At 39.3% G+C, this 24760-nt stretch overlaps 3 protein-coding genes and 3 non-coding genes across 9 annotated transcripts; 3 read left to right on the forward strand and 3 right to left on the reverse strand.

The window, feature by feature from the left end:
• Positions 1 to 233: 233 nt before the first annotated feature.
• On the forward strand, positions 234 to 5737 carry LOC146692266 (up-regulator of cell proliferation-like). Its single transcript, XM_085433303.1, has 2 exons — positions 234 to 249; positions 429 to 5737. The coding sequence occupies exons 1-2, from the start codon at positions 234 to 236 to the stop codon at positions 5081 to 5083; spliced, it is 4671 nt and encodes a 1556-aa protein (XP_085289429.1). The 3' UTR covers positions 5084 to 5737.
• Positions 5738 to 6300: 563 nt separating this feature from the next.
• On the reverse strand, positions 6301 to 6373 carry trnaa-agc (transfer RNA alanine (anticodon AGC)). Its single transcript has one exon. It is a non-coding gene; the product is annotated as a tRNA-Ala (tRNA).
• A 694-nt stretch (positions 6374 to 7067) lies between these two features.
• On the reverse strand, positions 7068 to 7140 carry trnaa-agc (transfer RNA alanine (anticodon AGC)). The gene has a single exon. It is a non-coding gene; the product is annotated as a tRNA-Ala (tRNA).
• Positions 7141 to 7675: 535 nt separating this feature from the next.
• Positions 7676 to 7748, forward strand: trnaa-agc (transfer RNA alanine (anticodon AGC)). Its single transcript has one exon. It is a non-coding gene; the product is annotated as a tRNA-Ala (tRNA).
• A 932-nt stretch (positions 7749 to 8680) lies between these two features.
• ccdc25 (coiled-coil domain containing 25) lies at positions 8681 to 13819 on the reverse strand. The gene is made up of 9 exons (XM_085432325.1): positions 13620 to 13819; positions 13436 to 13483; positions 13233 to 13272; positions 10666 to 10717; positions 10355 to 10430; positions 10126 to 10229; positions 9802 to 10004; positions 9335 to 9380; positions 8681 to 9197 (listed from the first exon to the last, which is right to left on the reverse strand). Exons 1-9 carry the CDS (start codon positions 13642 to 13644, stop codon positions 9168 to 9170), a joined length of 624 nt encoding a protein of 207 aa, XP_085288451.1. The 5' UTR covers positions 13645 to 13819; the 3' UTR covers positions 8681 to 9167.
• Positions 13820 to 14083: 264 nt separating this feature from the next.
• Positions 14084 to 24634, forward strand: esco2 (establishment of sister chromatid cohesion N-acetyltransferase 2). Of its 4 annotated transcripts, none has more exons than XM_085432327.1 (15): positions 14084 to 14166; positions 15191 to 15243; positions 15808 to 15950; positions 16112 to 16424; positions 16522 to 16810; positions 17280 to 17401; positions 17601 to 17715; positions 18453 to 18540; positions 18672 to 18714; positions 18855 to 18999; positions 19246 to 19377; positions 22459 to 22548; positions 22730 to 22873; positions 23113 to 23297; positions 23827 to 24634. In XM_085432327.1, exons 2-15 carry the CDS (start codon positions 15191 to 15193, stop codon positions 23957 to 23959), a joined length of 1995 nt encoding a protein of 664 aa, XP_085288453.1. In that variant the 5' UTR covers positions 14084 to 14166; the 3' UTR covers positions 23960 to 24634. The 4 variants fall into 4 exon arrangements, with proteins under 4 accessions (XP_085288453.1, XP_085288454.1, XP_085288452.1 ...); XM_085432328.1 differs by lacking the exon at positions 14084 to 14166 and adding an exon at positions 14179 to 14253; XM_085432326.1 differs by lacking the exon at positions 14084 to 14166 and having other exon boundaries at positions 15185 to 15243; positions 16525 to 16810.
• The last annotated feature ends 126 nt before the right edge of the window (positions 24635 to 24760 follow it).

The following is a 24760-nucleotide window of genomic DNA, read 5'->3' on the forward strand; positions in this document are numbered from 1 at the left end:
GGTGGAGACAAGCTACGGTTGTAGCCACAGCTGCCCTGGGGTAGGCTGACAGAAGCGAGGCTGCCATATCGCGCCATCGGCCCCTCTGGCCATCACCAGTAGGCAGTAGGGTAAAGTGTCTTGCCCAAGGACACAACGACCAGGACAGAGAGCCGGCGACCTTCCGGTTACCTTCCCAACCCCCTGAGCCACGGTCGCCCTGATAATAGGTGATTTAGTTATATAAGTATCTTATGAAACAGGAAAATGGTACATCAGTTGCATCCTATCTTTCCTTTATATTCTATTTATGTTTGGAATATTTCATTCACCTAAATTATATCTATAGTTAAATAACAAACATAGTCAACAATTAAGTAACAGATTATAAAGAAGTTCTTTTAACAATTATTGTCTTTAATTTCAACTTCTCTGTTTGTCTTCTTTAGGCCTGTTAAACTTTATCACCAAACTTGGACTGGAAAAATTTTATCCCAACAAGCTGACTCTGCAACTTCTATTAGAAATCAACAAAAGCAACACATATAATCACACTGTTCAAACAGTGGAAGATATACCATGGTGTTTCTTTGGAAGATTGTTTCAAATCAATGCAGAGTGCAGGGACTGTACACAGGTACCGAATAATAACCATGAGGAGGATCTGTTTAATGATCAATATGACCTTGACTTTTGCCCTACAGATGACACTGACGATAGGTTTAACCCAGTTGACATCATAGTAGCACTTTTCAAATGTGCTGACAGCTTCTTGCAACAGCAAATGACCCTCAAGATGTCAATGTGCCAGTTTTCTGTCCCACTGTTGATGCCTCATAGTAAAAATAGTCAGTGTAACCTGATGCTTTGGGCTCTGAGAGACATTGTCAAAGAATGGCTTCCACATGAGTTATCTCAATCAAAACACTTTGTTGAAGACAACATTGTTCAAGCAGATATACCACTCTATTCATTTGTGAGGCTGAAAAACTGCAACCTATCCAAGTCACAGCTTTTAAATATCATTCTCAGCCGAGGTCAACAGAATCACAATTACTTCATTCACAGAGAAATGGAAGGAGGAGCAATTGAAAAGAAAATTGCCAATGGACTGGTTGAGGTTTGTTGGTACCTGCCCAGTGGAAGAGAAAATCTTGACATTTTTCCAGAGCCAGCCGCCTTCGCTAATTTGCGAGGAGACATTTGTGAGTCGCTCACACAATTCAATTTTCTTTACCAAGTATCAACTGCTGTCTTTGTGTTCCTGGACAAAGTTGAAGAACATGAGCAGAAGATTTTGCTTTCTCTACCAAATGTGAAAACAAAACTGTTCTTGGTAGTTGATGTCAAAGACAGGAATGCAAAAGAAGACATATTGTCTGTGAAGGTGACACAAGAAAAATTAGATTTACCAAAATCCAGCATCCAAATTAAACGCTCAAACATGAACGTTGTCGAGTTTTCAAAAAATATTTGTGCAGCTATTAAGACCTCAAATGTAACCACAATGAAAATAATCAACATGTTTGACAAAGCTGTTGAACTTGGTTTGTCTGTGGCTGAATGCAGGAGTGAAAACCAAGAAAAGGCAGCTGAAGAGATTATGAGGGGCATTGGAGTCCGCAATATATCCGACTACAAGAAGCAACAACTTCCTCTGCAGGGAGATAACTGGAAGAGGTTGTCACAGTTGGAAAAGGAACAGTGTAGATTAAAAGATTTTGGTGACTCAGGACTGGAAGAGTACAAATGTCAGCTCCAGCAAGAAGTGAAGCAAATTAAGAAGGAGCAAAGTACCTACAAATTGTCCAAAGCAATGAGAACTTTTATTGCTAACCTATCTACGAACAACAAGGAAGAACAAAACTATTTCCTAAAATGGATGAAACTGAAGCTTGATACAAAATCACGGGAAAAACTCTCCGCATTGAGAAAGAAATTTAAAGAAGAGTGCAGGAAGAAAGAGTCCGAACTCATTGCAGAGCTGGATCAAGCTTTGCTGGAGAGCTCTTTAGGAATAGAGCATTACATGAGAGAGATGGGGCTGATCTATGAGTTTTCTTTGCACTCACAAAAAACTGTTGATGAAATAGTTGCTCTGCCAAGTGTTGTAGCTAAAATGCTGCTTGATGGATATCCTTTAGAACTCTTGGATGGAGATGCTTCCAATATTCCAGAGAGATGGGTGACAGATGTGCTGATGGAGCTTCATAGGAAGGTTGGAGAGAAGAGCAGACTGTTGGTAGTGTCTGTGTTGGGTGTTCAAAGTACAGGGAAATCAACACTCCTCAACACCATGTTTGGTGTGCAGTTTCCTGTCAGCAGTGGCCGATGCACAAGAGGGGCTTATATGGTCTTCCTCAAAGTTGGTGAAGATTTAAAAACTGATTTGAAATATGACTTCATAGTTCTCATTGATACAGAAGGTCTAAAATCTCCTGACATGGCACAACTAGAAGACAGTTATGAGCACGACAACCAGCTGGCAACCTTTGTCATTGGTCTAAGTGATGTAACCATTATTAACATTGCAATGGAGAATGCAACTGAAATGAAAGATATCCTACAAATCACAGTGCATGCATTTTTGAGGATGAGGCAAATTGGTAAAAAGCCAGTTTGTCATTTTGTACACCAAAATGTTGCTGGTGTTTCAGCTCATTCCAAGTGCATGACAGAGAGGAAACATCTCTTGGACCAGCTAAGCGAAATGACCAAAATTGCAGCTAAAATGGAAAAGCAACCTTCTATTAATGCATTCACTGATGTGCTGGACTACAAAATTGACAAAAACCACTGGAACATCCCTGGACTCTGGCATGGAACCCCACCAATGGCACCAGTGAACACAGGTTACAGTGAAGCTGTAGCAGATTTCAAGAAAACTCTTTTGGAAATAATGAAAGATGACAGAGATAGAAAAGCCACACAGATCCCAGATTTTCTCGAATGGATGAAAAGTCTGTGGAGAGCAGTCAAATATGAAAACTTTATCTTTAGTTTCAGAAACACTCTTGTGGCTCATGCTTATGACAACCTTTGCAAAGAGTTTAGTCAATGGGAGTGGGAGTTCAGAAAACACATTTTCTGCTGGCAGACAGAAGCAGAGTTAGAAATCTTAAATACTGACAATGAATCAGAAGTTAACACTTGGGAAAAAGTGGTTCATTCCAAAAAATCTCAACTGTCTGACAAAATAACACACCAACAAAAGCTAATGATGGAGAAACTAATTCACTATTATAAAAGGAAAGACAGAGATGTAAATTTGATAGAGAAATACAAGAACGATTTCTCTAAAAGTATTATTGGCCTTGCCAAAGAAATTCAACAGTCTGTCTCCATTAAACTTGATTGTGCCCTTCAGCTAAAGATCAGCAAAAAGAAGGCTCAAGATATACAGAGAAAATACAGAGATTTGATTGAAGAGCAGGTCATGCAGCTCTTGGGTAACTACACAAATACATCTCTGTCAGATGAACAGCTGACAGATGTGTTTGAAAAGATGTGGACAGACGCAACAATAAATGTGTGTGGTCTGGAACACCGAGATATCGCAGGATCAGTCCTGATGCAACTGAAAAAAAATTTCTTAAACCGGAAAGTCAACAAGGATTTACAGGACGGCTTAAAAGAATATGGAAAACAGCCATTTAAAGTTAAAAATGTCCATTTAGATTCCTGGTTTGAAAAGGTAAAAATCTGGTTCCTACATGATTGTCAGAGCTTTGCAGACAGTGCAATTGAATCCTGCACACAGTTTGTACTTGATACAGTAAAGACAGATGGAGATTACCATGAGTCTTTCACAAGGGATCTTCTGGAGAAAATCGATAGTTTCCTTGAACACAGTTGCAAATACCACAAAACAAATATACAGTTTGAGATTGACCTGAAACTTCACATTTGTAGCTTTGCCACAAAGCAGTTCCTGGAAATGCACAAAAAGTTCTTGTACAAAAACAATCCTCAAAATCAGCTGGAGAAGCTCAAGAATCAGTACTTGTCAGACTTTCTCGATTTGTATAAAGACAGAGATCACTGCCAACGAAAAGCAAAAGATTTTGCCAGAGTTTGCATCAAACCTGCAGTGGAAGACTATGTCAACAGATCACTGGGAGTAGATATTGTAGATGAGATTGTGACCAGCTGTCATTCAACAGAGTACAGTTCCCGCTCTTATTTCCAGTACAACATTCAGAGAGAATTACTTCAAAAAGAAGACTTTAATAGTTTTGTGAGGTACATCAGTAACTATGAAATGTATGTTAAGAACTGGATTTATGAGCACGTCAAGCAAAAAATGTCAGAGGATGAAACTTTATGCAAACTGAAAAACAAGATCCTGCAGGTCATATTTACAAAAATCACAGAAGCGTTAAATAAGGCATCAAAAGCAAAGGATGGCACTCACCTTGAAGATAACAAGGAAAGCATCACAGAGTTCATCAACAGCATGCACAAATATCTAATTAAGGACATCTTATTATCAGAGGAGGATGAAAAAGCCATCCTGTTTCAAATCCAAAGCACATGTTATCCATTTATCAAAAGTCTCAAGACCTCAATAGAAGACTTAAAAGCAGAACTTCAGTTGGAATTCTCAAAATCCAAAGATATTGCTGCAGATTTGGAAAAGCTTCCAATCAGACCACATGACGAGCTTTTCAAGCGGGTGTTTGGTTGTGGACAACAGTGTCCATTTTGTAAAGTGCCCTGTGAGGCTGGAGGGAAAGAACACACTGAGCATCATGCAGCTGTGCATCGGCCACAAGGTCTTGGCAGATATAGAAACCTTGACACAGAGAAGCTGGTTGAAACATTATGTACAACTGATGTGTACAGTAGACGTAAATTTCGCAACACACTAACTAAGCAGGAATGGCATCCTTACAAAGATTACAAAGCGTATTATCCAGAGTGGCACATTCCAGCAGATCCTTCTGTAGAAGCATCGGACTATTGGAAGTATGTTTTAGTGAAATACAATGAACAGTTTGCTGAAAAATATGACGCCAAGCCAGCTGATGTTCCACAGGCCTGGAGAAGCATCACAAAGGAACAAGCACTGAAAGGCTTAACAGAAGCATTCAACATGAAATGAATCACGTACAATCCTAACAAATATCATTGAAGAAAACAATGTTAAAATAAGGACTGATGCGCACTTAAGATACAGGACATCATCATTACAAAGATCAGTCCAAATAAAAATGAATCAATACAAATAGTAAATGATTTACTTGGCTGAAAGATGTCAAGCTTTAATATTTTATTTTGTATTGTGTCCTTGATATAAACTACAAATAGTTAGTTTTACCTCTTTTTAGAGAACATTGTTAGCTTTTTCTTTTTATCTTATTTTATTTGCTTTTCAGACTTTTCGATTTTCTGAAGTTTTCCTGTTTTTTATTCATTATTGTAGATGTTTTATATTCACTACAAAGAATATGTAATAACATTATTTTGCAACATGATCATTTATGTTTTTCTTTTCCTCTGTTTTCCCATGATGTCCCATGATGCTTTTCTTTGATGTCAAGGAAAGCCCAGACCTTTCTGTTACTGGGCTTTAAATAGTTTAAATAGTAAAATAGTCACTTTTAAAGAAAGACTTACCCTAAACTAGATTTACTGTCTGCCAACGTTTTTTCTTTTTAACTGCCTGTGCATGTGGAGCAAGTGCTCTAGCATTAGAGTTTTACATCAACAGAAAATTTTTATCTTTAAAGTCTGTATAATAAATAAATAAACTTTATTTACTTTGAATACACACTAAGTTTTATGTGCACGAGGTTACTAGTGTTGGCCAAATTAAGTTTTCTGAAACACTGAAGCTTGTATAGAAAAGGGTTCATTACTCAAAGGTTCATTACTTTTTAACACCATCGTCTTTGGTGGCATCTGGTGGCCAATAATATTACAAGCAGCTTGAATCAGTCAGTGAATGACGTCACCAGACACCGATAAATAGTTTTAAAATGTGTGAGAGAGGTTGGACTGTGAAAGTGAATTGTATTTAAAGGGTTAAAGTTCTGAATTTGAATTAAAATCAAGTCAATGAAAGTGGATTTTTTTAAAGATATATTAATTTTATAGCATTTTGGAAACGTAAACAAGGGGTTTAAAAATAATAAAAATATAAAAAATAATAAAAATTACAGACCTAATATGTTGGTGGACAATTTTGACCACGAACAAGCTGAAAGGGTCGTGATTCTGAACAAACCCAGGGTTAAACTGAACCGTCCGAGTAAGTGATGAGAGGGATTTCACTGTGCAAACATATGTTTTTGTGACGATGCCTAAAACAATATTCTTTGGAGGATGCGGGCATCGATCCCGCTACCTCTCGCATGCTAAGCGAGCGCTCTACCATTTGAGCTAATCCCCCACAGGAGACTACCCCGAGTGACGTCATCATACACTGATAAATAGTCTTCAAATATGTAATGTGTAAGAAAGAGTATTTCAGAGATGAAAGTAAAATTAATTTTGGTTATTGAACAGATATTTTCGGACTTTTTATTCTCTTCTTGGAGACGCAGCACCAAAAAAAAAAAAATCACATCCCACAGCATAAACCGCAGCAAATTACAAGAGGGAGGAGGGTAGTAACTTTTACCATTTACTGAAAAAAGCATGGGTCATTTTTGGCCACGAACAAGCTGAGAGGGAGTTTTTATGTTTTTGCTCTCCCTTCACAAAAATAACTATGCATTATAATCAGTGTTAATGTGAATAAATTACATGTCTATTAATGTGCTATTAATAATACAAGAAATTCCAGTAGCACTGCAAATATATATAATTGTGAGAATTGAGGTTGTCTTCCATCTAGTGCAGTGGACAATCAAACTGGCTTTGGTCAAAAATGTAAAAATTAATAACTATTTTACATTTATGGAAAGAACTGAAGTTAGTTAAAAGCTTTATGCAGAAAAATGGCAAAAATCATAAAAATAATAAAAATTACAGACCTGGACATTTTTGGCCACGAACAAGATAAAAGGGTAGTGATTTTGAACAAACCCAGACGGTTAAACTAAACTTTCCAGGTATTTCACTGTGCCTAAAATAAATTCTTTTGGAGGATGCGGGCATCGATCCCGCTACCTCTCGCATGCTAAGCGAGCGCTCTACCATTTGAGCTAATCCCCCACATGAGACTCTGCCGAGTGACGTCATCAGACAGCGAGCGTCTTAAAATGTGTAAGAAAGGTTGGACTTTGAAGCGAATCGCCAGCAAATACATATAGCGTATTTCAGAGATGAAAGTAAAATTAATCTGGTCAATCGAACAGATATTTTCGGACTGTGTATTGACGCAGGACCAAAAATAAATCATATCCCACAGCATCAACCACAGCAAATGAGAAGAGGGAGGAGTGTAGTAACTTTTACCATTTACTGAAAAAAGGCATGGGTCATTATCAGCAGAGGTTTGGGATCAAACCAGTGTGAGACCTTGGGTCACCCTGTTTACATGTTTAACTTAATAACTAGAGGTGCAGTACTCTAAGACAAGTCTACTTTAGTGACCTTTACTGATCACACATGTTGTGAACGGACACACGTGGGCTTTGCTTCTGGAAATTATACTGGGATAGTTCCTCTTTTCAGTATTCCTGCTTCTAGCGCTCCACGGTCACGGTCAGCGAGCCTAGGATTCCTGTAATCAACTGTGGACATCGGTGGGGGATTAGCTCAAATGGTAGAGCGCTCGCTTAGCATGCGAGAGGTAGCGGGATCGATGCCCGCATCCTCCAAATTTATTTAACCGTGAACTAAAAGCAGACAAACACTACAACAGATCACTGCAGGGCGAGAAATCCAATCCTGTCGTATGAAAAAACCCTCTGTGCAGAGAATCTTCGTAACTTCCCGTGAGAAATATCCACAACACAACAAAAACAACTTCGCAAAACAGTGGAGAGAGAGGTGTTTTTCTTATTTATTAATTACCAGGTTGTTATGAGCTTCTTGCTGCCACAGCACAGTACCGGTCTATACAGATATATGAACAGGTTAGTTATTACTTATATTACTTTTAATACATTACTTCCTTTTAGTTTGGGCAGTGTTTTGGCGTGATAAGGAACCTTTTTAATGCCCAATAAAGCTCATAAACCAGGTTGTAAAATTAAAAATAATGATATGTCCTAAACAGCTGTTGTAAAGGTGGGGGAGGGTTGCTCACAGAGGATCATCTTCCAAATGACCATAAGCTCTCCGTAACAGCAACAGAGAAATTTGTAAGTCTGCACAATAAACACACCTCTTTATGTACTTTATCACAATGCGTAATGACTTAAAAGCACCTTGAAAAGATTCCCAGTGTAGCGTAAAATGTGACCTTTAATGAGACATCCAGCTTGCCTGAGATCAGTGTTTGTGTTTATTAAGGCTGAGTGTTAAAGGCTGTGGGTTCATAGCCTCCGAAGGTAATAACTCTATATTACAATAAGCAGCATGTCGTTATGATTTACTGGCTATTGTTGTGCAAAAACTCCATTTTAACTTTAAAAGATATTTACACTGGTCTGTAAACATCAGGAGTCATGATGGCAAATAAGAAAACATATGTTATACTTTTGTAAATGAAGACTGTATAAATTTAATATTGTTTTTTCTTCGTATCTTCATCAGAGCTCAAACTAAATGAAATGACTGATCCTATTTTGAATACACGAGGAGAAGATTTCATAATAAACGTGATTTTTAATTCATACACTGATCTGCATTCAATAAAATCTGTCATGCGGGGAAATAAAAATATTGTGACTGGGAGCAACAACATGAAACAAACGCACCCACGCAGACACAGACAGTTTTATCATCATGAGCATGAACATCATCAGGCAGTGAAAATTCCATCAGATAATGTTCTGCTATCTGAGCATGTCTCCCCCCTTAAAATGACCCTCATTGATCCTGGTGCCCCGTGCTTCCTCGTCCACCGTGTCCTCTCTGCGATAAGGAGGTCAATCAGCTCGGTTCGGTCTGAAAGCAGTTTCTGAACCACGAGTCCTGGCGCCTCCATCCCTCGCTGGCTCACTTTCTGCTCCGAGTGTCCCAAAGCCAAAAAGGTTTGTCTGAGTTGTTTTTAATCTTTTCAGTGTCTGTTACAGGAAGCTAAAGCAGCCGGACAGCAGGCTGTCTGTCTGATGCTGCCTCGTTTTCTCCTCTCACATGAAGTCATCTGAATCGTTGCCGTCCTGCAGAGTACAGGCAGTAAAGCACAAGTTACAGACTGTTCATCATCTACTGCTTCGCTAAAAAAAACACCTTAAACAACAAATTATATATATATATATATATGACATCAAATAATAGAATCCTTCTTGGTGTTCACCTCATTAGTCTTCATGTTTTCAGTCCTCATCAGTGACGAGTAGTTCCTGCAGTGACCAAAACGCAAGAGTGTCACACATAGTGGCCAAACTTTATTTGAGATATTTTTATTTTATAACTATTTATATCTAAAATGTACATGTGGTCGGGTTTTTGCTGTTACAGATAAGGTTAAGCGTAAATAAGTGTGTGCTTTAGGAATCACCTGCTATGGCTTGGTTAGCATAGTTTTGACTCTTAAGGGGAAAATACTAATATTGTGTAAATGGACACAACTTATAGAGCTGAAATTTAGTTTGACAAAAACCAATCAGTAGATTTAAAGTGGTGTGTCTTATATCAACTGCTGTGAGGCTCCCGTGAAATATAAGTGCTACTGCAGACTGAAATGTCATCGTACTTATCAATGCGATCGTTTTCGCAATATTCATGCAGCCATAATTAAACATTTCTAAAACACTGTTCTACCTGAGCTCCTCCTGCTCTTTTTTCCTTTTCTGCTCCTCCTTCTCTCTCCTCTTCTGCTCCTGCAGCTGAGCTTTCTTCTCGTTCCTCTCCTCCCGATCTCTCGATTCCTTCTCTGCTGCCAGATCAGGGAACCGTTCCACTTTTGTTTTCTCCAGACGGTTTATTATCTCGTTGATCTTCTTCTCCACTGCCACGATCTTTACCTGTGAACACAAAGCCAGTTTAGCGAACACATAAAATTGCCTAAATACTATGTAATGTTAGAGTATTACACTGATTGCTGCATAATAATCCATCAGCGTACATGAAGCCAGGTCTGCTGACCTCTTTCTGTCGATAAAAGCCGATCTGTCCAACATCCATGTCTCCTGTTTTCTTCAGGTTGGCCCACGCTGTGTAAACCACATTGATGTTGTTCATCTTACAGCCTGAAAACATGTAACACGTCAAGTTTAACCACATCTGCACACAAAATTCCTCCCAGTAAAAATAACAGCAGACAGAAACTTGTACAAGAGGATCTCTCAGGCCAGCCTGAGTATTTTCTCTTTACCTTGGATGCTGTTGTTTTTCACCAGTTGTGCGCAGTCTATCAGCACCTCTGGTGGGATATCATCAATGGTTTGACCCTAGAAATGAACCACATAATAGTTACATCACTGTCAAATATTTTCCATAGAATTTGTATGTGGAGTGTTGCTGACACAACCAAAAACAGAGAACCGACTGTTATATTTAGTGACAGTTATTCTGAGAATTAGATCCTTAATAAATTGCCAGTTCCGAGAAAAAACTCAGGAGTGTGAACTCTTATTTAAAAGTCTGTTTTTCAGGGTCATTCTCATTGGGCGAGCTTATGCTTACCTTTGGCATTCTCAGATATACATGAGCTGAGGACAGTTTGTCCACGTGAAACCTGGATGTAGGGAAAAGGAGAAGGTTTAAATGACAGGATGCCATAAAGTATAATTTTAACAAGAAAAACTGTAACAAATTATACACAGAAGAAAAAATTTATTAATTTCAAAGGCAAGGAACAAATAATTCTAAAAAGAATCTACAATTATAGTTAAATGGAAATAAAAATATTAATAAAAAAATGAAAGTCATCTATTTTTTACTACGAATCGGTTTTAAAGAGAGAGACATTAGCAGTGATGGGAATAACGGCGTTACTTTTTCAGTAACGAGTAATCTAACTAATTACTATTCCTATCATTACAACGCCGTTACAGTTACTAAGAAGAAAATGCGGTCCGTTACTATTTTCAACAAACAGACGGTTGAAGCTGTGTTCAGCTTACCGCATCTTATATCAGTTGCACGGAAGTAGCTGTAAGTAATCTGGACGCTACAGCTTTAAGCAGCTGCGCGCTCCCGCGGACGGTAATCACGATCACTGTCTAGCACAACACCTGGAGCTAAGGGGTAAAAACAATCGCATGAGTGCTGCTGTTTGACTGAGGAAGAATAAAATAGTCGTGGTAAGCCAATCACATGACCACTTCAAGATGACGAAGCAACAAGGTGATATATATAAGTTTTTAAACTGTGTTGATAGGCCACGTAAAACCAGAGTCATGATAAACAATATATAGGCGTGTTTTTTCCTGAATAGTTTTGTCACGTTTACTGTCTAAGGACAGCGCAGCAAGCACTCTCTGCTTATGCAGACATCAGCATAAGCAGAGAGTAACAAAAACCACAACAAAAAACAGGGGAAGTTTTAGGAGTGACGGCGAGAGAGAGTGAGAGAGCAGAAAAAGAGAGAGAGAGTTTTGAGATGTGAGAGATTTGTGACGTTTAGCGTGTTTAGAGTGTGTAGTTAATGTGTTGTCTTGTGTAGTTAATGTGTAGTGTTGTGGATAGTTTTGTGTTGTGTGTCAGAACAATGAGGCGATTGCTGTCTCCATGTAAAAAACAGGAGTGATACACTTGCTGCTGTCAGACCTGCAGGTATCAGGCCGTGATGTTCTCCTTTATAGTGGACAGAAATTATTTTTTTGGAGTGGCACAAATCAGTTGTGAGGCATCTTATTGAAGAACAGCTGATTGTTCTGTAAATAGTTTGAAATGGTTATTTAAAAAAGGGGTAAAAGGTAAATGGATGCAAATAACTTTGTTGTTTGCAAAACTTGTGCATAGGATTTTAAAATTGACAATTTATATTTGCATTTAAAGTTAAGAAATATGATTCATTAAACATGTTTGTGGTTGTTACAGTAAAAATATAACTTTTTCTACTCTGATTTTATGCTTTTTGTCTGATTTTAGATCAATTGTGTTAATACAGTATGTCAAAATGAAAACATGACTGTAAATTCAGACACGTGAGATTGTGCTGAAAAGAATGATACCAAACAAGGCAAAGTAAATAGTTTGTAAAGGGAAAATGTGGAGGGAAAATCAAAAGTAGTTAAAAATGGCCAATTATACCCTGGACCCCAGAGGGTTAAACGTTTTTTTAAAGTAACGCAAAAGTTACTTTTCAAGTAATTAATCACTTTTAGAATATTGTAACTCAGTTACTAACTCGGTTACTTGAAGAAGTAACTAGTAACTATAATTAATTACTTTTTCAACGTAGCTTGCCCAACACTGGAAATTGGTAATACAGAAAATCCAAAGCACTTGTTTAAATGCTGAATAATTGCAAATAATTCTTGGTGCATTTTTTTTAAAAATTTAATTCAACCCTTCATCGTTTGGCTCTCACTTCAGGGGTCATCACAGCAGATCATCTGCCTCTATCGCATGCTCTGCCTCCATAAACCTTCTGTGTGGTCTTCCTCTCTTCTGGCATTTCAGTATTTCCACTTTCCCCTGCTGTACGTGTCCAAACCATCAAGCTCTCGCACTCGCGGTCTAGTCCCTCCATTTAAAGCCTCTACTCTCTAAACTCCTACATTCTGTCTCCCTACCGCCAATCAGGCCTTCATCCTCTCTTTCTCTGTTTTTGGCAGAAGTACTGTTTTCACCAGCATCCTACGGGTCAACAGTATGGAAATCTCGTTCTTGTTCATCTGCTATTTATGTGAAAAGGACCATCTCTAAACTGACTGAAATTGCTGCATCCACCTGACCAGAATCAACTTTCTGGGATGTGAATATTTGGCATGGAAAACATTTTATTCTAATTTCAACCCTAAATTACAAAAGTAAACTAACATGAATTTGTCATGCCTACATTAACGGACTGCACTTTAATGTTTCTACTGTTATAAACTCACTCAATGTTTACATCGACCGTTCAATACATTCTTACAAATGGTGCTTAAAGTTAATTCCATAATCATCAATGTGTCTTAGTGTTAAGACACATTTATCTATGAGTCTAGGAACCACGTACTTTTATTGCTCATCTCAGTTTCTTTAAAAATTCCAGCTGCAGAAAATTCAGGTTATTTCAGAGTTCAGATAAAGAATCTCACCAGATATCTTCGGGCCATCCATACTTGATAAGATCCTCATCTGTAGGCATGAAACAGCCTCGAGTTAAAAGGTGATAAGATTCAATAAGAGATTTATTACCGGTGTTTAAGCAACAAAGTAACACAGGAATGAACAGATATAGCACACATCGGAGGAAGGTAGAGAAGGGCGTGAGTGCGCGATCAAAGGACAGCTCTCTTACTTTCATATTTGTCTTTTCCCATGTAGATCGTGAAGGAAGGGCCCACCACTAAAAATTAGACAGGAAGTGGGCCGTTACTGAGTGAAACTGCAAAATCACCTGGCACGAAACTCGTGAAAGACACTAAACAGCTGTAAGGAGTGCGAAGCTAACCAGGCTAACAGCTAATGGCAGCTCAACTTACCGGCGCTTGTGAAGTAAAACACCATTTTACGTGGATTAAAAATCGCCACTAAAAAGATGAACAATGTGTGTTTTAACTTTGGGTTCTAAACCGCTGACTGTGAAGAAAGACAAATTTCATCTGCAGTAAGACCTGCTGCCGTTCGCGTGTACAAAATGACCTGGGAAGCTGTTACCTAACTGAGGGAAAGTAGCGTGTAGCGCAAAGGAAACAGCGAAATTTACCTTCAAAACAAAAGCCGAAGGTTTACATCGATAGATAAAATTAGTAAATGCTGATTCCTTTTAAGTTAATTTATGTTTTTATATAATCCTCGTCGAATTTTTTCCATTAGTAAATTGAATTTTATCTCATAATTTTTATGAGTGGCTTTTTTTTCACATGAAGATGTTTTATTTTGAAGGCTAAAACTAGAAGTTTCTCTCTGCTTTTACTACGTTTCCCGTGTGGTAGCTGTTTCCGTTTCCTGTTACGGTGTAGGGGTTTTTTTCCGACACTGGCGCGCGCTGTTCAAAACACAAAGAAGAAACGCGCGCGAGCCGTAGAGGTAGGAGACCCGCCAGCGACTCAAATATATATATATACAGATATACAAACATTTATTGGTTTATGTAGCTCAAGAGAAACATACTTGGTAAGGAAAACGAAGAGTTGTATTTTTGTGTTTTATCTCATAATTGGGGTACATTAGTTTTAAGTACCGTGACTCTAATAAAGGTTTCCAAGGCAGTCAGAACTAGCTTATGTTTAATGCTTAATTTATTCACCTTCTAAATCACAAACAAATGCACGTATCCAGTTGAAGTGTGCACAACTCGTGATCGATATGAAAAATGCCCGTTGTTTTGTAATGGAGACCGTGCTGCCTTTGCATAAGCCAATAGTCCCGCCAATTATCTCTTCGCCTCCGTCTGGTGCCCTTAAATGACCGCGTCGTTAGCTAACATGTACCGTCGAGCTAAAGCTGCTTTCGAGATTATTCGTTTTTCCTCACTGACGAAATGACAGTAAGGGGACCTTTAGGCTCTGTCTCATATCGAGATTCATAATCAGCATCCTAATTGTTCATTAAACTCATAGGTCGTGGGCTGTTGTTTACCTGCCACAGTCACACCTGACCCTTGTAGAAAATCTCCTGATTTAACGCCATGGACATGAAATATATCTTGAAGCTGCATTTGTGTCAGTGACCCTTCTGCAGTGAGTATTACTTTCAACGGCGGATTTGTGACCCAGATATCCTACGATTTGCAAAAAGATATCTGCATGAATAATATGGTACAGCTGATTTGCAGCTGGTGTTCTACTAGGCAACAGATCTCGTTTGGTTCTTTTTGAAATAAGATGCAGTGTTACTTTTGATTCATCTTCATTTTTGAGTAATTAATGTAGATTAAAGCATCTCTTTATTTTCTTTTACATCCAGGTTGATTATGAATTTTTAAAAAAATATTTTATTTTTTTTGTATTAGGAGTGACTTTTCAGATCGATGGTCTTTTTTTCAAAGCTGAAATTCTTAAACTTTCTTTTTCTTTTCTTTTTCATTTTATTTCATTACCTTTGTATGAAGATGATGCCCACCACAACCAGAAAGAGAAAGCAGTCCTCCCTGGACTCTGATAGGTAAGCTGTGTATATGCTGTTTGGCTTGCTGATTTACTCTTGAAATGTACTCTGTGTTGGACTTATACTCTCAGATGTAAGAGAATAGTCTCAGTTGTGCTACAGTCAAGAGATTATGGAAGCTCGTGTTTAATACGACAAATTTAGAATTGGGTTCCTGCTATAATGAGACTGACACTAATGGGGCAAAATTGCTTTTACAACTCAGGCTTGAGTGAGAAGTGGGGGTAACCTTGCAACAGGTTGCCATATGGCTAACGGTGATTCATAACAACCCCACATAGTCCTGCATTTACAGCCAGTTTAGAATGACCAGTTAGTCGAACATGCATATCTTTGGATTGTGGGAGGAAACTGGAGAATATGAAAACTACATGCAGAAAAACCTGATTTCACCAAAAGGTTCAAACTTAAAAGCTGTCTGTTTTTAGGCAGTAGTATCATCTGCTCTGTAACCTCAGTAAACACTTTCCTGACAAGTTTATGGGCTCAAACGTGCCAGTTACAAGTTATTGGCCAATTCACCCATCGCTTGTCTCATCTGTTTTGTTTCTCAAACATCAGGCACCCAGCCAAGAAGGGGGTGAGGCGGGAGTTGTCACCTGTGAAGAGGAGGTCTCCAAGAACGCCCCAGCAGTCTCCTACCAGGAAGAAGCCAGCTGGCCGTCTGGACACCTCCCCACAGAAATCTCATCGCAGACCAGCAGGTGGGATGGACTAAACATGTTTTGTTGCAATAGAAATGCTTTTGTAATTTTTAATTGTTCAAACAACAATGGTTTTTCCTCGTACATTTATAATAATTTGGATTTATTTATCTATTATCTATTTATATGATATTTTATTTTTAATTTATTTATTTTTAAAGGCTCTCCAGCTAGATCACCCCAAAAATCTCCATTCAAACCTTCCTTGGTCACGAGCTCCTTCTATGGCAAAAAGAATCCAGTCTATCTCACTCCACTTGAGAGGAAAGCTCTGAAGGACTCTCTGCCTTGTCCAGCTGCTCCACCCTCTCCTACTGTGACCCAAAAGCCAGAAAAGAAGACAACAAAGAACATTAAGGGAGGCAGTAAGCCAAGAAAAGTAGCAGGATCTAGTAAAGGGGGGAAGATGGGTACCAAAAGCTACTCAACATCAATAAAGAGGATCAAGCTGTCCCAACCCAAACCCAGCAGCAGGTTTGTCATAGCTGTTGATACTTCTGAAGCCTTCTTCAAACAGCTGTTGTTTTAGTTGGTCTTTTAAGGTTGTTCTAATTCTCCCTGTTTAATTCAGCAGTGTCGCTAAACCGACTCATCCTCCTACCGTTGCACCTAGCAACAATCCCACAGAGTCCAAGAAAGCAATCACCATCACATTCAGCAACCTGAAGCCTAAGCCGAAGATATTTGTTGGAGCTGCTTTCTTCGGTACAGGGAAGAAACCTACATCCATGTACAAGAAAACTGCGCCAAAGTCTTCAACCAGGCCGTCTGCAGCCGTCCTACCACAGACAAAGGGCAAAGAATCAAAGCAGCCGCAGGGTGCTCTGGCAGAAAACCAACAGCAGAAAGAACCTGAAAAGGTTTGTGTACATTTACGTATTACTGGAATATCTCATCTCTTGAGATTCTCTTTTCTTAAAATCATGAAAAGGTTTCTATATCCCAGAAACAAACTACACTGGAGTAATTTTTACCTTTACCTTTTACCTTGACTCTTAAAGAAAAGAGTAACGTTCTTCAGGCTCTTGCGCACAATTTCAATTAATAAAATGTCGCTTGATGTCATGGAGAATGTTGAGGTTTCAGAGAGGTACTTACAGCCTAGTTTGGTGTACAGTGAAATGAAACAGAAATCTTGTAGATGTTGGAGTGTGATGGGAAACGGGTTCATTTTTTTACATCTGATAATAAGTTAATGATGATTTTAAAGGTTTTTCCATGCAATGGTGTCTGCCATTTGATATGTTAAATAAATTAATTATGTTTTTCCCCTCCATGGCAAATATTGTCATGTTAATGGTAATATTTAATCCTGGTTGTTTCCTGCAGACTGCCGTCAAGCCGCTGAGGACGTATGAGAACAAACCAAGCACAAAACAGAGAATGAAGTTTGATCCAACAGACTGGATGGACTCCGTTAATGAAGAGCCTGCAACTCCACAGCCATCAAGGTACTGATGTATTAAACGTACCATTGACTTCATTTTTCGTTTTAGAAATGAAACTTCCCTTACTATTCATTTATTTATTTTTTAATTCATGGCATATTTAACAATCTGAATTTCCAACACAGATCTCTAATATTTGCACTTTATCAATGCCCCAAGACTGATGTTCATTGATAAACTGTTAATCGTCTTCCTTCCTCAGCTCCTCTAAAATTGTGCTGGATAAACACGGGATTACTCACGAGCTCATGGTTACGTTGTTGAGATCTCCAACACAACACAGCTCCACATCACCAGCCTCCTCCTCCACCAGTCAGGTACATGGGTGTCCAAAAGGCTGTTGTTTATAATGTAAATGGTACTTTGATAGTTTTTCTACTACTACTGAGCATTAAAAGTGCTGTGAGAGTATTACACCTGCTTGCAGACACTAAAACGAGTAGTCGCTCCTATTATCCTTCTATGAGGCTTGCCTGAGGGCCGGTGTGTTGCTGTGTAGTGTCACTCAAAATGTCAAGACTCCAGCAGACGCTGAAACTGTAACATGCCTTTACCGAAATTAAGAGGATGAAACTCCTCTTTAGTTATGAATGGCATCTGTTTCTGGCCGTTTTTATAATGTAATTGTAAAACAATCAGAAATTTTCTCTGATTTCCCCCTTTTGTTTATGCAAACACCGATCCCTTCCTTGCTCATTCTCTATGTGATGCAAAATCTGTCAGGACTTAATCGATGGGGTAATAATGCCAAAAAAACCCCGCTTGTGATGGTTACATTTCTGCCTTTGATGTTTTAGCTCTTTTTCCCTTTTTCTGCTACTGTTTATGTGGTTTCTGCTGGGTTGTCAGGTTTGTCTTCTGAGTTTAACCAACTAGGAATTTCCCAGGGTGGCTCAGAGGTACTTATCCCAGAGTAGATATTATTTCCGCCCCAGAGATGATCCTGCACCTTCACCGTGGCAAAATGTTGTTGTTGTTTTGTTTTGTTTTTGTAGCTGACTCATGATCACTTAAATTTTTTAATGACTCTGTTAACTTGAATTGGTGTTTTCAGGATACTCCTACAACAGAAGGTGGCTCTGAGCCAGCCTTTGAGCTGAGTTACATAAGCCCCACCAGCACTAACTCCAGCTCTCCCAAAGGTGAGCAAATACTTTATTAGATCCCTCAACTCAGGCATAGAGTGGCATAAATAGATCCTGGAGATGTTCAGTTTTACTCAGTCGTGCTTCCATTTGTTAATGTTGATGTTTTTTTGTTTTTTTTCCTCCAGAGCCCGCAGCAGTCTATCCCATATTTGGTTCTGCCTCTAAAAGGTAAGATGGTTTGTTTAGAGTTCAACATTTAAAGATGGCATTTCTGTACAATAAATGCAGTGTGTTTAGTTTTTAGAGGAACAATTACTGAATTTCAGTAACTGAAACAACCCTGAAGCATTCTTTTGAAACATCTGCAGGTCAAAGAGCGCAGCTCTGCGACCTCCTGTGTCCTGCAGCACCCCTTCTGGTCCGACAGCATCGCTGCAGACTCCAGCTTCAGCCGTTAAAGAGCGAAGCATTCGCAGGAAGAAAGAGAAGCAGGATGATGACCAGCTCATCATTGTAAGTTAAATTTATCTGTTTGCATGTATGCTTTGATATATTTATTTATTTTCTATTATGATCCTCACCCCATACTCACCCAGCCTGATGCAGATATCTTTGATTGAAACTTGTTCAAATATTCAACCCACAAAAATCACGAGCTTTGGGGTTTTGTTTTTTTGCGATACATTTTATTTGATTTCATTGCTTTTGTTTCTTTACTGAATGAATTTTTGTATTTATTTATTTTTACTCTCACATCAGGATGCTGGTCAGAAACAGTTTGGTGCAACGACCTGCAGCTCATGTGGGATGGTGTACAGCGCAGACAACCCAGAGGACAATTTCCAGCACACCCAGTTCCACCAGCGCTTCCTCGACTCCATCAAATTTGTGGTAAACATCCTTCTCTCCCTTCAGTCGTTGTGTCCTTGGGCAAGAAACTTCACTCGTTGCCTACTGGTGGTGGTCAGAGGGCCTGGTGGCGCCAGTGTCTGGCAGCCTCGCCTCTGTCAGTGCGCCCCAGGGGGGCAGCTGTGGCTACAATGTAGCTTGCCACCACCAGTGTGTGAATGTGTGAATGACTGAATGTAGTGTAAAGCGCTTTGGGGTCCTTAAGGACTAAGTAAAGCGCTATACCAGGGGTCAGCAACCTTTAAGACCCAAAGAGCCATTTGGACCTGGTTTCCACGCAAAAGAAAACACCGGGAGCCGCAAATACTTTTTGACATTTAAAATGAAGATAACACTGTATATTAGAGCAGGGCGATATGGCCAAAAATATTTATCACGATATATATTTGAAAATTTGCGATAACGATATAACCGACGATATAATTGATGCGAGACAAAATACAACTCCACAACATTACTAGCGCAAAAAGACAACCTTCCATTTATTTTCACTTAAACAAGAAGCTGGTTTTTATGTACATTAAAGCTTTATAAAAATGTAACAGTGCAAATGCAAATTCCTTGCTGAAAGTTTAACCAAAAGGCATTTCCAGTAGAAATGGGCTGACATATCCTGAGCATAACCATGTATAATATCCACTGAAGTTAAAAAGAGGTGCTTTGCAACATTAAACTGCAGTGTGCAGTACGTATTTTTCGGACCATAAGGTGCACGGGATTATAAGGCACATTAAGCGAAACAAAGCAGTCAGATAAATCAAACTTTATTAAACTCATTCTTCTTGCTTCCTCCACTTCTGTACCATTGATTCATTAATGTTGAATTCTCTGGCAGCTGCTCTGTTCCCATGTTGTTGCAGTATATTAATGACTAACCTCGTATTGTGGATGGATTATCTCAGTTGTTCTCCTGACTGAAGTTTGGTCCGTTTACAGTATCCTGCCATGCGATTGCATTTGTCTCTAACCATGAAGAACCTTCACGTTAACTTTTATAAGTGGAAAAGTGTTAGTGTTCGTCCTCCAGCTTCACTGTTTATGTTATGCTAACATAGCTGTGTCGCTAGCGATCACGTAGCACATCATTATATACCAGCTAGCCCAACTTCAGTAACCCTACAAACGTCACTGCTGTTTAGTTTCCTGTCTTCATTTATGTTGGAAGTGATAGCAGAGCTGTACGTTTGATTTTTTTCAGAAATCTCTCTGTCAGAACATGCTATATCATGCTTAGGTAACTAGCGAAACTAGCAAGCTAACTTCCGCTAGCTTCCTGCTAACTTCTAACTCCGTTAAATGTAATAACTTTTGTTTTCATGGATGCCTGGAAGTTAAACTTTATAGTTACACCTGGTAAAGCAGCAATGCTGATCGTTTTATTAAAGATGAAAGAATTTAGACAGTTTTTAACTCTAAGTGATGCTGCAGTGTTGTTTGACCTGAAGTATACGGAGTTTAGGACACAGATTACTCCCAGATTTAAGAGCATCTTAGTCCGACAAATACGACAATAACGACAGCCGCTTGCATGTTCTGCAAAAAAATGTGCTTTGTTGTGTATCTAACGGACAAACACCAAACCAGTTCCACATCACTGAAGTTGCACCATTTTTACAAACCAATTCTAGTTCATCTGTTTCACTCAACAATCGGCCATGTGCGTATGAAAACAAAGGCACTGCGCATGCGCGTTTTACTCCCATTCTATCGCGATATTTTATTTTCCTATCGTTGCCTAACATTATACCGGTATTACCGTGAACGGTATAATATGGCCCAGCCCTACTGTATATATTGGTTTTTTTTTACCTTTATGCTTTGTGTGAACAACTAAGGTGTGTTGCTTATGAAATCCATGAAGTGCTACAGAGAAAATTACATTTTATTTATCTAATTAACACATTTTGAACTCATAACAAAAGGAAAGACACCCAGCTGAACTAAAATGATCCATGTAGCAAACAACAACTGTTGTGAGCCGCCACCCTTATATCACCTTTGGGCTTTTGGAGCCTTGACCTGGCTTTTAAAAAATAATTGGAAAAAAAGCACTATGCTGCTGAAAGATGAAAAATAGATATTTGCAAAATTCTGCCTAAATATGTATTTTACCCGGTTAATGTGTGCAATCACGCCTCGCCGCCTTTACGTCTGTGCTATCTATGCTGTTGTTGGTATGTGTCAGGCTGTGAACTGAAAAGCTACAGCCGGCAATATGCGTATAGCAACCGTGTGTGAAAAGTGGTCAATAAAGAGATGCTGTAAAGCATGTTCATGCAAACATCGTCGGGTCTGCTGTGATATGTTTACAATGGGACTTCTGCTCCTGAACCTCTGCACACAGCGTCTGCAAATCGGGGCTGTACGAAGTCACTTTCATCTTTACGCAGGACTGTAAGCTGTCGTCTGTGAGGCGTGAGCGGTGTTTGTTTTTAACATAGTTCACGGTGGAGAACAGCTGCTGACATAATGTGGATCCGAACATCCATAACTGGCCTACCTGGGGTTGAAAGTCTCGATAAATGCACAGCGTTTCGGCGGGTACACCGGCTTCCGCGAGTGTGACGCTTATTTTGAGCGATGAAAAAAATAATAAAATATAATTTTATTTTTATATTTCGATATCACAAAAATCTTCCAAGTTAAAAAAAGAACTAACATAAATAAAATACACTTCAGCTAAATACTTCTAATTTATTTCCCCAAACCACACGGAGCCGCACTATAAGGACTAAAGAGCCGCAGGTTGCCGACCCCTGCGCTATACAAATACCGGCCATTTACCATTCAGTCTCTCTGGACAGAAGACGTGAGTTTATGAAGTACTAAAGTGTGACTAGTGCTTTAGAAACATATTGAAAAATTTATGCAGCATTAGCTGCCAAACATAGTTGGGTGGACTTTAGTTTACCTGAGCAGCCCACCCAAGTATAGTCCATGTGGGGGGGTGGGGATCAGGGAAGCTGTTAAAGCTGCTGGCGGGAGTTTACTTCGTGGGATGAGGTTGTTGTTGTAATTGTTGGCTTGTAACTGCAGCTCCTTTCCTCTGTTGTGTTTTCTCAGGGCTGGAAGAAGGAACGGGTGGTGGCTGAGTTCTGGGATGGAAAAATCCTCCTGGTCATGCCAGATGATCCCAAGTACGCCATCAAAAAGGTTTGAGCCAGCACACTGAAGCACTTCTGCTTATTTCTGATTTTTCTCCATGCTTATTTGTTGTTAAGTGCTTTCACTTTTAAACAGACAGAAGTGTAGACAGACAGCCTCGTACACAAGTTAGCGTTTACTTAAAAGTGTTGCATTTAATTTTTAATCATTTTTGTGTGTTTGCTTTCAGGCTGAGGATGTGCGGCGTGTAGCGGACAATGAGCTGGGGTTCCAGCAGGTGGCTCTGAGCAGATCAACTCAGGCTAAAACCTACCTGTTCATCAACACAGAGCGACTGGTGGTAGGATGCCTCGTCGCTGAGCCCATACGACAGGTACGGCTGTGTTAGTGTCTCTAGCATATCTGAAAATATAAATGTTTGTTCAGGAAGTCAGTTTGTTGAAACATAGTAACGCTGCAGCTAACATGTAAAGCTTTTAAACATCAGATTTGCTTTGGAGATTAGCCTTTAATTATTCTCTTGGTCTTCAAAACGATGGTTTCGTTTTGAAGTTTCAGTTGATGCCACATGGATCTTATAGGTGCCGTAACTTATGCATAGATTCTCTTCAGGCTTACAGAGTCCTTGAACAGCCAGATCGACACAAGGACATGACAAAGGACGACTTCATGGAGAGACACAGAGCCTGGTGTTGCTCCACTGTCCCAGAACAAGCTCTGTGTGGAATCAGTCGGATCTGGGTCTTCAGCCTGGCCAGGCGACAGGGCATTGCCACCCGCATGCTGGACACAGTGAGGTAGGATGATGCACACAACATGAATCTCGCGGTCTCCTTACTTGTTTCCTCATAGAAATGAAGAATTTTGTTTTCATTGTAGCCATATAAAAGTTGTTTATATTAACACGGCTGTGATGACTGTCAGTATGACCCCAGTATAAGCAAGAACTACGAAACCATTTTTATTACTTATTTTATTACTATTACTTTAGGGTGTCTTTGAATTCAGCCCTCTGTATCAATATGGCATCTTTTTCGTTCCTAACACATTATCAGTATAGGTGTCGGCACATTTGTTTTCCACTCATTGAGATCTAATGTGTTTTCAAAGTGTTTTTTAATATTTCTTGCAATGTATGATGTCTCAGTCAGCTGGTTACTGAGTAAACTCCTCACACACATGAACTTGTGGACCCCCTAAATAATATTTGAATGGTAAACACTATGGTCAACAGCAGGTGGTAAAACTGGAAACAGGCTCACATAAAGTGTTTGACTGGATCTAAAATGGCTGATGGCTTCAGTTTCTTTTCCCTTTTTGTCTTAGGAGTACGTTCATGTACGGCAGTCCCCTAACCAAGGAAGAAATCGCCTTCTCTGATCCGACACCTGACGGCAAACTGTTTGCCACCAAGTACTGCAACACACCAACCTTCCTTGTTTACAACTTTGTTGCATGAGTTTGGAAGGAATTCAAAATTTGTCCCTGTTCCTCTGAAATGGCAGTTGGTTTAAAATTGTCTCTTCATATGCAAAGCAACAAGTGTTCAGGTTTTTCCATGCTGATTAGGCCAGGCTGAGTTTTGTCTCCATTTAAATCTTGGCTGTATACAGTGATCAGCCACAGCATTAAAACCAGCCACGATGCCGGCATTGATCCTTTTGGTCCTGTGGGTTAAGCCTTTGTTGATCAGGCTTGTTTTATCACACAGTTGCTCAGACTGCGGTTTGAGGAGTTTGGAGGTCGAATCAGAACACTGAAGCTCCCTGTTGTGTTCCCGAATATGGTTTTAAAAGCTCATGAATCAGTATTTATATTCAGGACTGCCTCTTCACTGTTGAATGTTTTTGTTTAATGGCAGTGCCTATTTTTTTTTTTTTTTTCTTTATAAGGAGCTTGAATCCTGACTGAAGACGTTTCTCAGTTTGCTTTCAGTTTGCAGTATTTGTCTTCATGTTCAAATTAAGGACGGAAAACTAGAAGCCTCTTTGCTACATGCTCATCTGAGCAGAATGTCTTTGTGCTCCGGGCTCGACATTTTCTGGAGATGTTTATAGAAACCAACCTGTTTAAAGGTGGATCCTTTTGTTGTTTTGAGGCTTTGTAAATGCATCTAATAAACATGTTAAGTTTGTTTTTTGAGTCTTGGTCTTTTTGTCAAAATGTCTCAAAGTGTGCATACCAACAGTTCATCTGCAATAGAGGAAATAGAGTGCAGCAGTGCCAGTGCAGCTTGAACTGTAAAGGAGCACGGCAGGCT

Source organism: Copadichromis virginalis, linkage group LG15 (genome assembly GCF_057382275.1).
Source record: "Copadichromis virginalis isolate Kocher_CV1m ecotype Utaka linkage group LG15, C_Virginalis_male_GT1.1, whole genome shotgun sequence".
NCBI classification, from domain to species: Eukaryota; Metazoa; Chordata; class Actinopteri; order Cichliformes; family Cichlidae; genus Copadichromis; species Copadichromis virginalis.